General features: G+C 63.4%; 2 protein-coding genes across 3 annotated transcripts in view; both read right to left on the bottom strand.

Moving 5' to 3' along the window:
• Nucleotides 1–325: 325 nt before the first annotated feature.
• On the bottom strand, nt 326–7,384 carry CPNE9 (copine family member 9). The gene is made up of 21 exons (XM_068409730.1): nt 7,307–7,384; nt 5,703–5,743; nt 5,535–5,581; nt 5,163–5,266; nt 4,909–4,948; nt 4,741–4,743; nt 4,246–4,322; nt 3,972–4,035; nt 3,752–3,855; nt 3,566–3,670; nt 3,142–3,183; nt 2,957–3,032; nt 2,827–2,880; nt 2,649–2,710; nt 2,321–2,367; nt 2,063–2,244; nt 1,766–1,893; nt 1,545–1,647; nt 1,410–1,467; nt 1,193–1,266; nt 326–1,077 (listed from the first exon to the last, which is right to left on the bottom strand). Exons 1-21 carry the CDS (start codon nt 7,381–7,383, stop codon nt 925–927), a joined length of 1,641 nt encoding a protein of 546 aa, XP_068265831.1. The 5' UTR covers nt 7,384; the 3' UTR covers nt 326–924.
• Nucleotides 7,385–7,814: 430 nt separating this feature from the next.
• MTMR14 (myotubularin related protein 14) overlaps nt 7,815–14,231 on the bottom strand; it is a 32,427-nt gene continuing 26,010 nt past the window's right edge. Inside the window, exons 18-19 of one of the 2 annotated variants that reach the window (XM_068408944.1) lie at nt 11,421–11,576; nt 7,815–8,181 (exon numbers count right to left, since the gene is read on the bottom strand). In XM_068408944.1, coding sequence (XP_068265045.1) covers nt 8,004–8,181; nt 11,421–11,576 — 334 coding nt within the window. In that variant the 3' untranslated portion in view covers nt 7,815–8,003. The remainder of the gene's footprint in view (nt 8,182–11,420; nt 11,577–14,231) is intronic. The other variant, XM_068408946.1, reaches the window with a different exon arrangement.

Below are 14,231 nucleotides of genomic sequence, written 5' to 3'. Positions count from 1 at the left end.
CACGGCCGGGGCCCGGCGGGGGCAGCGGGGCGGGGACGGCGGCGGGGGCGGCGGAGGGCGGAGAGAAGGCGGCGGGGACGGGAAGGCTACGGGGAGGCCCCGGGAAGGCGGGCGGGGGCCGGGCCGGGCCGCGCGCCCGAGGCGAATCTGCCGCTGCGAATCACAGGCGCAGCCGCCGCCGCGGCCCGGGAGCCCCGCCCCGGCCCCCCCGGCCCCCCCGGCCCCAGCACGGCAGCAGGCCCGGTTGGAGCAGTTTATTTACAGTCGGTAATGCCGTACAGACCCCGCCTGCCCCCCGCCGCTCCGCCCCGGCACCCCCCGGCTGCGGGACCCCCGGGCTGCGGGACCTTCCCGGCTGCGGGACCCCCCCGGGCTGCGGGACCCCCGGGCTGTGGGGCCAGGCCCTGCAGAGGGCAGCGGGGCTGGCTGTGGGGCAGCGCAGCCGGAGCAGCGGGTGCAGGCAGGAGCAGGGTGCAGGCAGGAGTGGGGTGCAGGCAGGAGCGGGGTGAAGCCCCCTGCCCCAAGGAGCTGGCGGGGCAGGGACCCCCGGCATGCACCCAGCCCCCGGGTCAGCCTCCTGCCCGGGGAAGGGAGCCAGGCTGCCCTCCCCGGGGGACACACCATGGCCCCGCAACAGCCCGTACCCCGGCACTGTTCCTGCCCGTGCTGCCATGGCTGAGGGACCACACAGCCCGACCCAGCCCCACTGTGCCAGGGCATTGCTGCTGGCCAGGGGGCAGCTGGGGACGTCCAGCCCCATGGTCTTGCTGCCAGAAGAGTAGGGTCCCAGCCCCGTTCACCAGTCGCAGCAGCTGATATCACCCTTGAGATGGCCACATCTCCACGGCCAAGCCCTGGCCACCAGCAGAAGAAAGGTGACACATGTCCTCGCCCCACCGGCCTGCCCCACGGCCCATGTAGGAGCTACTGGGGGTCTGCCTGGCGAGGCTTGATGTCGCGGGTCTTCATGTAGGAGAGCAGCTGCTCGGGGATCTCAGCCAGCACATCCTTGGCCAGGCGGGCCATGCTCAGCACCTGGTTTCCCGAGTCGTCCACATAATCCCGAAATGGCACAAACTTCGAGGGAAAAGAAGTTTGCAGCCCGGTTGGAAACAACCCTGCGGCTGCGGGGGTCAGCGAGGGGCTGAGCATCTCTCGCCTGTGGTGGGACTGGGCTCAATGTCGGTGTTACCTGTACGATGTCCCTCTCAGCGTAGCGTCCCCGGGAAGACACCCGTACCTCATCACCGTCCAGCTCCTCCATGGCTGGGGGATGACAGCTGGTGTCACCAAGCCTCGGTAGGGTGGCCACCAGGGATGGAAACGCCGTCCCTTCCTCCGGGACACGTCCCAGAGGAAGGGACGGCGTTTCCTTCCCCCTTCCCTGGTGTCCCCAAGCCCCAACTCACCCTCAAACTCAGCTGGACCCACTCCCACGATGATGATGGACATGGGCAAGGCAGAAGCCTGTGGAGCAGAGGCAGGGTGGCAGCTGGGGCAGCACCCGGCATGGGGTGAACTCATGGTGATGAGGGTGCACTCACAGTGACGATGGCTTCCTTGGTCTGCAGCATGTCAGAGATGACGCCGTCGGTGATGATGAGGAGGACGTGGTACTGTGAGCCATCGGTCACCTGGGCAGCCGTTCTATGGGGACAAGGGATGGGGTCCCTCTAGCAGCCCCACCGGTGTGGGTCAGCCGGCCCCGCTGTGGGACCGGTGGCATTTGGGGACAGCAAGGGGGACAGAGTCTCCCGGCGCTCACCCAGCCACCTGGTTGATGATGGGGGCGAAGTTGGTGGGACCGTAGAGCTGGACAGTGCGCAGGCTCTGGAGGTAGGACTCCAGCACGCCCTCGATGCCGGCACAGCTGGGGTTCTCTGCGTTGTTGTTCTGGGGGACGGGGACGGGTGCTTGGAGGAGGAACACGGCTCCTGCTGTCCCCCCCACCCTGGCTGCGGGAGGTTGGGGCAGGATGCAGCCAGGACGGCTGCTGCCCCCTCACTGCCAAGCTGCTGTGGGCACCCCCACCCCGGTGTTCCCCCCCCACCCCGGGGCGCACCAGGGGGAACTGGTGCGAGATCTTGCCGTCGGGTGGGAGTTTGGCACCGAAGCCGTAGGCGGGGAAGAGCTTGTCGCTGTCGTAGTCCTGGATGATCTCCCCCACCGCCTTCAGCGCCAGGGCGTAGGCGCTCAGCTGGTAGGGGCTCGCGTAGTGCAGCGAGGTGGGCTGCGACGGCATCCCTGTGGCACAGCGCCCGTCGGCACCCGCCCCGTGGCCGCACCGACGGGGACCCCCCGCCGCACCGGCCGCACTCACCGTTGGAGGCCGTGAAGTCGATGGCGACGGTGAAATTCAGCTGCGTCCTTGGGGGGGAGAGCGAGGGAGGCTGCCGGCCCCACAGCGCAGGGACGCCGTCTTCCAGCCCCACGGCGTGGCATGTCCCCCCCCCAGACCCATGGCCTGGGCCCCCCCTTCCCCAGCCAGCGTCCCACAGCCCAGGACTGCTGTCCTGCACCCCCTCCCCAGCCCCGCTGCTCCCTCGTCACCCCCAAGCTGCACCTGCACCATCACCGCTGTCCTCGCCCCAAGACCCTCGCCCATGGAGGGTCTCGGGGAGCCGGGGGGCACCCGTCCCCCCACTCACCCGCCCCGGATGTAGTCAACGAAGGTGAACTCGGACTCGACGGAGAAGGAGAGCAGTGTCACCTGCGGGCATGGGGGGGGTCAGACCCGGACCCCCCCACACCCCAGCAGGCACAGTGGAGGGGTCAGACCCGGCCCCCCACAGGCAGGACCCCCAGGAGCGCCCCAGCCCCACTCACAGTGCCAGAGTTCACGTATTTCTTCTTCTTGCATTTCTTCCTGGGGTTCAGCACCTGCGGGTGCAGCCGTGGGTCGGCCCTGGTGTGGGGGGTGGCCCCCCCAGTCCCCTGTCCCGGCCCCCCACCCTACCTCGTACACCGTGAACTGGCTCTGTGCTCGGGAGAGCTCCCGGTAGCTGGTGGCAAACTCCCCGATGAAGTCGTGGCTGCGGGAGGAGCGCGGGGTCGGCATGGCCGGGCACCCCGGTGAGGGGCACCCTGAGAAGTGGCGGCGGCACCTCAATGTCCCCTGCCACCCCACGGGCACGGCCTCACCTCCCGTCCCGGTCCCAGTCGTACACGTCTATCTTCACCGTCCTGAAAGCGAAGGCAGGCAGAGGGTGAGCTGCTGGTATGGCCGCCCCTGTCCCCCCGGTTTGGGGACACCCAGCCCCGCAGCCCGCCCCGGCAGGGAGCTGCCAGCTGCCGGCAGAGCCGCCCCGCCTGCCTGGCCCGCGTCTTCGCCGGGAGGGAAGCGGGAAATTTGGGTCACGGCGGGGGCCCTGGCAAGGAGGGGGATGCCTTTATGTAATTTGGGTTGCAAAAAAGGAAAAAATAAAAAAACCCATAAGGACCCAGTTCTGAGCTGCCTGCTGCTGCGGGGCCAAACCCGGGAAGGAGCTGCTCTGGCTCCACGGCCACCCCTGTCACCATCCCCACCGTGCTGCCCTGGTCCCCGTCCCCGTTCCCATCCCCGTACCGGTCGTAGTCGCCGTTGCAGAGGGCGCGCACGGGGATGGTGAAGGGCTGCCACACCGGGTTGAGCGTGTTCTTCACCACCTCCGTCTTATGGCAGATGGTGAAGCTGTGGGGACAGGGCAGGGTCGGGGCACGCCGTACGGTGACCCCGGCACCCCGCCCGCCCCACTCGGGCCCCCATGCTCACGTGCCGTCCTCATTGCTGCGGTAGAAGACGAGGAAGGGGTCGGATTTTCCGAAGAAGTCCTTCTTGTCCAGCTTGTTGGCGCACAGCTGCATCGTGACAATGTCCTGGGGACAGGGACAGTCACCACCGGCCGCCTCCTCACCCCTGGCCCCAGCAGCTGCCCATGCCGGGGGGCACCGTGCAGCCCCCACCTCGCCGCTGCCGGGACACGGGCGCTCACCCGGCAGTTGCTCAGCTCCTCGGCCAGCAGCAGGATGGTCCCACACCGCTTCCCTGGGACCCCCCTGGGAGCAGAGGTGCCAGGTCAGCTCGGGGACGAGGACGGGACAGGAGCAGGAGGTGGGGTTGGGGTTGGGGCTCATGCCCCACGGCTGGCGCTCAGCAGCGTGGCCGGTGTCCCCAGCAGGGGACGTGCAGGGAGGGGTCCCGGGAGGCGAGTGGCTGGGGACATCGTACAGGACCCCCCCCTCGCCTGGCCACAGGGCGTGACTCACGTGAGGGCTCTCTCCAGGCGGCCCCGCTGGGACCCGATCACCTCTCCCAGCGCCACGAACGCCTGCCCCAGGAAGTCCTGCACCCCGAGCACAGCACCATGAGACCCCGGGGGCTCCTGCCATGGCCCCCCACCACCCACACCCACCCTTCGTCCTCCCAGTGCACCCACGGGACCTGCTGCCATCCTGCCAAGTACCCTGGACCCACCCTGTGCCCCAAGAGCTACCTCCTTGCCCAGGACCCATCCTGCACCCCCAGGACCACCCCAGGTGCCCACTCCATGTGCTCTGAACCCACCTTGTGCCCCCCAAGAGCCACCCCACGTGTCCTGGACCCATCCCTCCAGAGCCACCCTATGTGCCCTGGGCCCATCCTGCACCCCCAAAGCCACCCCCGCAGTGCATCCTGGCCCCATCCTGTGCCCTGCCCCACCAGCACCCCCATGGAGCAGGTTCCCAGGGCAGAGCAGGGGCTGGTGCGTGGCGGGCACCTACCTTCTGCCAGTCCCCATGGGGCACGGAGAGATGGAGAGCGGGTTAGAGCCCCCCTGAGGCTGTGAGCACCTGCCCCCCCTGACAGCACCCGCACGGGGCACGGCCTCAGGGTGCCCCACTGCGGCGTCACCCCAGGGCGTCACCGCGTGTCCCCGGGGCTGCGCTCACCTGCTTTAAAACGGAGCAGCTCTTGGAGTCCACGTTGTAGCTGGTGATGGGAGAGCAGAGCCCTGAGCCAGTGGCCCGGCATGCAGCCCCGCTCCCCCCCACCTGTCTGTGCTTTTTGCCGCTGTATCCTTATTTATTATCCTTATTTATTATCATTATTTATTACCATTATTTATTATTGTGATTTATTACCGACTCGGTGCTTTGTTCCACCCTGAGCCGGGGCTGAGCCCTTCCCCAGCCGCCCCACTCACACATCGAAGCGGAGGTTTTGCTTCTCCTCGAAGTAGTAGTCGAGGACGAACTTGCGGACGAAGTCGGGGTTCAGGGTGTTGTCAATCACCTCGGTGCGCCCAAACTGCGGAGAGAGGGGTGAAGGCGGCCCCCCGGGACCCCTCCCCACCGCAGCTGCCCCGGCACTAATCCCGGCGGGGGGATTAGTGCTGCCGGCGGGGCCGGATCATTAGTGCGGGCGCAGAGGGATCATTAGCGTGGACGTGGGTGGCCATATGGGCCCGTTTAACCCAGCTGGGGATTAGCCAGGAGCAGGGGCGTTGGGGGCTGCAGCACCCCCGGCACGGGGCTGGGAGCATCCCCAGGGACCCGGAGAGAGGGGCTGCGCTCACCTCTTTCCACTCGCTGCTCCCGGAGCCCTGCACGAAGAGGACCACCACTGTGGAGAGAGGAGCAGAGCCAGGCTGCCGTGCCGTGCTGTGCCATGCCTGTGCCGTGCCATGCCATGCCCGTGCTGTGCCATGCCCGTGCCGTGCCCCCTGCCCGGCCCCACCACCCACCTGGGTCAGACTTGGAGAAGGTGTCCATGTCCAGCAGGTTCCTGGGGGGACGGAGCCAGGCATGAGCCACCCTTGGTGCCACCCACCCAGCCCCACAGCACATCCCCATGTCCTGCCCCCCGATCATGGGACAGCACCCCGCCAGAAGGCCATGCTGGCACCCAGGGCCGAGAGCCCTGGCACCCCAGGTGAATGCGCTGGCTCCCACCACGGGGTTCGTCGGGACAGCGGGGCGAGCGGGGAGCAGCATCTCCGGCGCTGACGGTGATTGAACATGACAGGGAACCCATTTAGCAGCAGCGGGAGCGCAGCTAATGGCGGGGCGCAGAAGTGAGGAGAAAGGAGACACTCAGAGCAGGGGCTGGGAGCCGATGGGGACCAGCTCCGTGTCCCCGATGCAGCTGCTGGCCGAGCAATTGATCGTCTTCCTTTGAACGGTGTGTCACTGGAAAGTGCTGGGGGCTGCGACCAGCTCCACTGGGATCCTTCCCACACCCACACTGGGTGGGCAGGGGCATGGCCGGGGGCTGTGGGGTCAGCCAGCTCCCCTGGCCCCAGCACAGGGACAGGGGCACAGGGGAGACACCCCCAGGGCTCCCCCATGGACAGGGCTGAGCCCTTGGGGAGCTGCGAAGCCAATGCCTGCCCCTGCCCTGGGCCACCTCCAGGAGCGATCCCCAGCCCCTGCCTGGAGCTGCCAGGCCCCACGGCCCCGCAGCCCCTCTGCCCGCTGCCCAGAGGGGCTGGCAGGGGCTCAGCTGCAGGGAGGGGACACGGCAGCCCCTGGCCCAGACTGGAGTTTGCAGGGCTTGGGGACACGTTGGTGCTGCCCAGCCAGGCAGGGGGCTTCGCGGGGCTGGCTGCAGGTCTTCCCTGAGCCCCCCAGCGTGGGGGCTGCTGCTGCCCAGGGGGCCGCTGCTGCCGGTCCCTGCGGGCAGGACCCCCCGGCTGCGGACAGCGAGGGCAGCGGTGCCATTGCTGGGCTATATTTAGCCGCCGACAGATCGTCTCAGCAGCCGCCTCTTGCCCCGGGGACCCCGCCAGGAGCCGGAGGCACCGAGCAGCACCTCTCCCGCAGCCCCCGTCCCGCCATGGGCCAACGCTGACCCACTCCTGGCCCTGCTGCCTCCCACGGGGCTCACGGAGCTGGGCAGAGCCGGGCAGCCTGCCTGCAGCCAGCACCAGCACCCTGCACCCCACAGCATCACCCTGCGCCCCACAGCATCACTCCGCACCCTGCCAGCATCACCCTGTGCCCCACAGCATCACCCTGAGCGGGGCCATCCCGTGCCCCAGCCCTGGGTAGGGGCAGCGGGTCCCCCAAGCAGCTGTGCCGCGGAGCCGTGCCCGGTGCCAGCGTCCCCCGGGACCCCACGGAGGGGACGGGACCTCTCCCCACGGGTGGCAGCCGAGCAGTCGGGCACACGCCGTGGCACCGAGCGGTGCCCGGGCAGCGAGGGGGACCCGCAGCCCACCCTCCCGGGGCCGGGGGCTGACCGGTGGGCACCGGGTGCCGCGGGACACGGGCACCCCGCGGCGCGTCCCCGCGCCGTTCGCACCCTCCCGTGTCCGGGCGCCGCTCCCCCGCCCCGCTCCCGGCTCACCGGCAGGACACGGTGAGCTCCACCTTGGTGCCCGGCACGCTGCCGGCCGCCGGCTCCAGCGCTCCCGGAGACGCCATCCCCGCCCGGGCGCCGCCGCTGCTCCGCGCCGCCTCCTCCCGCGCCGCCGAGGCGGGCGCGCCCGGGGGCGGGCACGGCACGGCACGGCAGCGCCGCCCCGGGCACCGCGGGGCTCGGCACCGGGCACCGGCCCGACCCGCGACGGCTCGGCCCCGGGGACCGGCGCGGCGGGGGCTCGGCCCCACCGGGACCTGCCGTCCGGGGGCGCGGGCTCGGCTCCGCGCCCCAGCCCGGCGCGGCAGAGGCTCAGCCCGGCTCCCGCCCCGCCGGGTGCTTTCCCCCTCCCCGGTCCCGGCTCGGTGCTATTTCGGTGCCGCCCCTCCCGGAGCGTGGGCCGGGCTATTTATAGCCAGCGGCTCCCGCTGCCCGGCTCCCCCCCGCCGCCCCCCGGCTCCCCCCACTCCCGCAGCCCAGCGAGGAGGCAGGAAAGGGCACAGCTCGTGTGTCTTTACTGCAGAGACTCGGTGGAACCCCCCGCGCTCCCCCAGCCCCAGGCAGGAGTGGGCAACAGCGGGCACTGGGTGCTGTGGGTGCCCACACCGGGAAAGGGGGTCCCGGGGCTCAGCCAAGGGGACCCCCCAGCCCCGGTTCTCCAGCCTGCGGTCGGGGAATGCCACCCTCAGAGCGTGCTGCTGCCTCTCAGTCCCACACCCCGCACAAACTGCTCGAGGAGGCCGCCGATGGCCCCCGAGGGGCTGGGGGGCACGGCCTTCAGGCCGATGGTCCGGCTGTAGCTGGCCAGAAAGGCGGAACGCACTTCTTCCAGCCGGGACTCGCGGTCGCTCGCCGACACCAGCCTAGGAGAGAGAAGCGGGAGGTCAGCGACTGCAGCCATCCCTCTCCCCATCCCAGCTCTTGCTCCCGAGGCGGGGCAGGAGGGTGGCAGCAGGGCTGGGGCTCTGTCCATGGCACCAGCGGGGCCGTGGTGCTCAGCTGGCTCCAGCAGTCAAGGGCGACATGGTGCCAGGCCCAAAAGGCTCCAGCTACAGCAGCTTGTGCTGCCGCCTCCTTACCCAACCCAACCCAACGCTCTCTCTCAGAGCCCCTCGCAGCCCCAGCCTCCCGCTCTCCCCTAGGTCTCCCCCTTCACCCCCCCAGTTTCTCCCAGCACCAGGGTGCTCACAAGGCCGTGGTTCATACAGAAAGTGCTCCTTTCACCAAGCGGGTACTGGCTGATGTCAGCGCCCACGCCAGCTCCCTCCCCTCCTCGCACAGCCTTCCCAGACGGAGCCTGGCCCTGGGTGCCGTGCCTGGACAGTCGCTTCCAACATATTTGCGACCATCCCTCCCGTCCACCGGCCCCAGCCCCTCGTGCTTGTGCCAGCACAGACAGCTTTGGGGGCAGACAAGGTGACAAAAGCCCCAAGGAGTGCTCCAGCCGTGGAAAGAGGAGAACTCAGTGGTGTTTTACTTCCGCTCCCCAGCCCCGCTGCTCTCTGTAAGCAGAAGGGCTGCCTGCAGAGTAGGGCACCGCTTCTCCCGGGACCTCTCCAGCTGATCCACACACCTGGTTAGGGGTGGGGGAAAGAGAGAGGAGGGAAGGTGATATTTCAGCCAAGGGAGCAGGGGAAAGCAAGACAGAGGCACTTGTTCCAAGCACTCGGGCCTGAAACGGTCCTCGCTGCGGCACCTCTACGATGTGCCGGTGGTTCCCAGAGAGAATAAGACGTTCCTCAAAGGTCACTCCAAGGGCACAGCGCAAACCTTCCCCATAAAAAATTCTCTTTAATCTCTCCAGCGCCCAGGCAGGCTATAAATTGGCGCAGCTCATTTGAATGGAAGTGTTAACCACCCACAGCCAACAGCTTCGGTCCGGAAACGGCAGCAAGAGGATATGGTGGGAGGCCTATAAACAGCGAGCGATGCCGAGGCAGCCACCCGGGCCGCTGTTTACAGTGTGTGATAACAAAGAGAAGCCAGAGGGCAAAGGAAAAAGGCATCGTATCTAAACACATTTAAAAGATGCTTTTTTGGCAACCTAATTAGGCCGTGGAACTCGCAAACCTGCCAGCGTTAAAGTAAGCTACACGGAAGCAGGACTTACTTGCACACGAGTACAGCGATGTTAAGTGTCACACACAGGGGAAGCGAGGGCGTGCAGCAGTTAGGTCCTGTGTCTTCTGTCTCTCGCACCTCTTCACAGGGCAGATTTTAGACCCTTAGGTTTATTTCACAGAGTGAGACACTCCAAGGTGCGGGGTGAAGTGGCCGGCCACTGCCAACGCCAAGCCCGGTAGACGGGCTGCACCATTTCACTCTGAGCAGCTCAAGCAGGGAGGCAGGTCGCGCTTCCCTGCCAAACCCACGGTGCTCTGCCCCGCTACACCTCCTACAGCCCGCCCAGGCTGCAGCCTGGGGTGCGGGATGAGAGGAGGCTGTCAAAGCCCCAGCTCGAAGGAAGCCCTGACAAGCCCCACACAAGCACAAGCAGGCTGTGAAAAGCATACCTTCATCGAGCTGCTGCCAGCCGAGATGTAAAGTGGGAACTTAAATGGAATTTAATTTTCCCAAAACTCATACTGTGCTGGGCTGTGAAAAACTGTGAGAAAACCACAATGGGCTCCTGAGCAAACAGAGCTGATGCAGAGTAGGGAGAGAGTGGAAGCCCTGGGTCAAGCTCAACACAACATCCTTGGGAACTCTTCATCCCTTCCAAAGAGCACCTGGTCCCAGCACCCGCAGTCGAGCGGTCCCCAGCCCCGAGCACCGCACAGCTCCAGTGAAGAGCTGAACAGGGCACAGCACTCGCAGCACCTGCTGTACACCCAAGGCAGAAGCACCACTGCTGTTCCCCTCCCTTTGAACCCGGCTGTCCCAAGCAGCCAGACTCCAAATGGCACAAGCCAACAGTCTCAGCACTGGCAGATTCAGAGCTCAACTTCACACTTCTCTCTACTGAATTCACTATTCCGACGTTAGATCCAACTCCAAGGGCAGCAACAACTCGCTGGTGATTAGCAGCCACCAAGCACAGCCAGGCTGAGGGCACAGTAAGGCAGTCACTAATTCAGATACCCATCCCTCAGCCCCTTCTGTTCTCTCACCCATCTCCAAACAACTGCAGGAGCAGCTCAGCGTGTCCTCACAAAAGGAGGAGAGCAAATCCCAGCCAGGCCATGTCCGACAACTCTTGTGATTCTTTGATCTGAAAATTCATGGGTCTTGTAGCTTCCTCATAACTTGGAGGCAGCTGCTCTGCCCAGCAGCACAGCACACAGCCGCATGAGAAGGCGAGCCCAAGCAGCCAGCCTGTCTCATGAGACGTTGGTTTTCACATCACTTGCCCTCTGCCTCCAAAGCACGTACCCAGATCTCAGTAAGGGCCCACAAGCGTTTGGCAGCGCAGCTCCAGCACAGCTAGCTTGCAGCAGCCCCTCATCTGCCATTTCAGTTTCTTTATTGAGAGTTCACAGCCTAAAGGCACAAGCCAAGGTTCTCCTCTAACAGCAATGTCTGGTGTTTCAAGCTTCCACAGAGGTGGCTTTCTATTCGGGGAGGAACATTTGCCTCCCAGCCATTTTATACGGCAAGATGCAGGGTCTCTGCTGCTCTGCACTTGCCAGACGCAGCACCTGCAAATGATGCTGTGCGTGGTCAGACAAAATCGGGGTCACAGAAGGAAAGCCTCTCTCTTACTGCAGCAAGGATCTGACCCCAGCGGGGAGATGGAGATGAGCAAGATCCAAAAGCAAGAAAATCTGGGTTACCAGTCCTGTCCTGACAAGCATGCATCCTCAAATGCATTCAATTATGCCCAAATTCAGAGTCTTCAGGGAAGAGAGAAAAGCCTCTTCTTCCTACAGAAAGCAAAGAGCCCCCCGTCATTAAACAGAGAAAACGCTGGTTTCTTTCTGACTTCAGCATAAGCAAAGAGTACTCAGTGACTGAGTGTGTGGATGGAAAGCATCAAGGCAGCGAAGACGGGACAGCTTGTTATGGGCTCCCAAGCGTCTTTGAAAGTGCCAGGGTGATAAAGTTCCAGCGCTCAGAGCCAGCCGAGAGACCCAAGGAGAGATCCTGCGTTTGAGACACTTACAGGCAAGTGCTAGGGAACTCATCCGGGAAACTGCAAGGGAGAGAGGCGTCTGCGCTCAGGATTGCCTGCTCCCGAATACTGCCACACCCTGTCACCATCTGCCAGCTGCCAAAGTCTGTGGAAACGGAAGATCCGGGCAGAGAAGGGTCCGCCGATCTGGGGCAGAGAGAGAGGGAGACGGCGCCATCAGTCAGGTCATTCAGCCACAGGCCTTTCACGAACGCTGGTGCCAGGGACCCGCCGGGCTGACTGCCAGCAGCGCCTGCGCCAGCAGCTTTGACACTCTGGGGACCCGGGTGCAACATGCAGGTCTGGCTGGGCCCCAGGCCAAGCCTTTCCTTTGAAAGCGAAGGCAGAGCCAAGCTGGCCGGGGCCGACAGAGCAGCAGGAGTGCACCGGGAGCCAGACAGGACAGAGCCAGCAAGAAGCAGATGGCCATGCAGGACTGCGAAACCCGTTAGCAAGATGCAATGGCACGTCCTGCCCCGAATCCCTCACGGGTGTGGACACCGTGCTGTACAAGGGGCATCCTCCTGCCACTTGTTGTAGCTGTTAGCACACCCCAGGGCAGCAGCAAGGCCTGATGGAGAATTGAGGTTGTGACTCGGTTAGTGCTGAGAAAGACTTTGAGATCCTTGGTCTGGCAGCCGTTAGAAAGCAGATCACTCCCGAGGCATTAACACCAGATCTGAACAGAGCTCAAGACATCCCCAGGGCACCCACTGCCACCCAGCATCTGAAGATCTTTTCATTCCTGCGTTAGAAGAACGGACTGCGCCAGAAACCAGGTGGCAAAACATCTTTAGGACAGGAAAAATAGCCAAGGGAGGATAATTGTTTGATGTATGCAGCCTCCCACCAGGAAAGGAGGAAGCATCAAATCTGATAAATGAATCTGAGGAGTCCCTCCAAAGTCTCGGAGAAGAGGGCATAATCACTTGAGATGAACCCAGAGCCCTCAGCGTACGGGGAGCAAGCAATTACTGCGCCCCGCTGCACGGCAGAGTGTACATAGCTGGAAGCACAGCCTGTGGCAGAGCTACTCAATTACACACTACCAAGATCTCCTGGATAATTTATCCGAGATCTGCTGGGCAGATAGCAGTGCACCAGCTCCAGCTCTGCCAGGCCAGGTACTTGCACACTGTCCTCACAGCTAAGAATAGCAGTGGCGCACTGCAGCTGCTCCCCAAGAGACCAGGAGAACAGCTAGAAAGACAGGATCTCCCACAGCAAGGAGGACCTCAGTGAGACTGGAAGGCGAGGGTGCAGGGAGATGCACAGCAGGAAACCTATTTGCAATCTTAATCTAATTCCAAGCCTGCCATTTAGCTACTCTGATCAATACAGACAAGTTTAAGAAGTCTGAAACGTGGTCCTGAGCTGGCTGCATGAGCAGAGAAGGGGAAGTCACACAGCTCCTTGCATGGCAGCTTCCCATCACAGTGCTGTCATTCCCGCAGCTGCAGTTTGGGGGTAACACCACTGTCTGGAAGTTCAGGCTCTGGAAGGGCATCACAGCAGAAAATGGAAGGAGCAGATCTTCACCTGCCCTGCACAGCTCTTGTTCTTTGGCTGCTCGATGAACTGCGGAGTGAGGCTCAGAGAGGTGCTGCGAATGTTTAAGCATTGGGACAACCCCTTCTTGCAAAAAGGTGTTTTTCCTAGAGCACGTAACACTGCAGTAAGAAGGAGGGCACTTCACTGAAAGCAGAACTGCAGCATGTACTCTTAGAAAGACCTTCTGGAGATCAGACAGTGATAACCTTCCCTGAGATGCAAGGAATTCATAAGGGAAAGGCAGCAGCTGTTCAGTGACATCTACCCCTCTCCCTGCCTTTGGAAGATAAAGCCAAGGAAGTCAGCATGAAGGAGAGCAGGCAGAGTGTCTGGGCCCAGAGCATGGTGCCATGCTGGAAGCACACTGGTAACAGTGCAGGAAGCCAGGGAGAAGCTCAGAAGAACACTGCTTCAGTGCTGAGGGAAGAGGAGGATGTCACCACCCTGAGACTGCAGCACAGCCAGACACGAAAAACAGGAGTGTCGCATGCAGTGACAAGAATTGGAGCCAAAGCAATAAAGAGGTCTACAGGCAACAGGCTTGGGCTGAAAGTACACGGGGACATGATTCTGTCAGAAAAGTAATGAGTTGCTGAACAGCGGATAGGTTTGGGGCCAGGCAGACATGAAGGTTTTGAAGAGGGCAAGTCTGGATGGCAGAGGAAGTCTTGGGCTATGGCAGGATCTCCAGGGGAAGGTGAAGAGAACTGAGCAGAGCTCTGCAGTTCTTGCAAAGGGAGAGCAGTACCAGGGGCCTGCCTAGGAGACTGTGCCCGTGTGGCAAGTGAAGGAATAAGACATGATCCAGGGCCCCAGGGACAGTAAAAGTGTCCCTCTGCCCAGTATCATCAACCACACTGGCCAGATGAGTCTGTGCTAAAGAAGGTCAGCAGAAAATTGTTTCCTGCTTTGAGTGTGTGGCCTCAGCTTCCAGCTGCTGGCCACCTTCTACGGTTGTCAGCTAAGATTAGTCTGATCTTCCACTACCTCTTGGAGGTGGATCAAGTCACCTCTTGAATCCTTTCTTGGACAGGCTGATAAAAGCATCGTGTACCTCCCGCAAGACCGACTCTCAGTGCCTCTCTAGCTCTCCAACCCTTCCTGGGGTCCCCGACCCTGTCAAGCAGCTGTGCAAACTTAGTCAAGTTACATCTAACCCAACAGCACAGGAGTCTAGGAGTTCAAGGCAGCCAATTCTGTGTCTTGCCTCCAGGCAGCAGAATAAACGATTGTCAATTAATTGAATAAACT

Source organism: Nyctibius grandis, chromosome 10, assembly GCF_013368605.1.
Source record: "Nyctibius grandis isolate bNycGra1 chromosome 10, bNycGra1.pri, whole genome shotgun sequence".
Lineage (NCBI taxonomy): Eukaryota > Metazoa > Chordata > Aves > Nyctibiiformes > Nyctibiidae > Nyctibius > Nyctibius grandis.
Note: the sequence above shows the minus strand (reverse complement) of the source record. Positions and strands in the feature narration are given on the sequence as shown.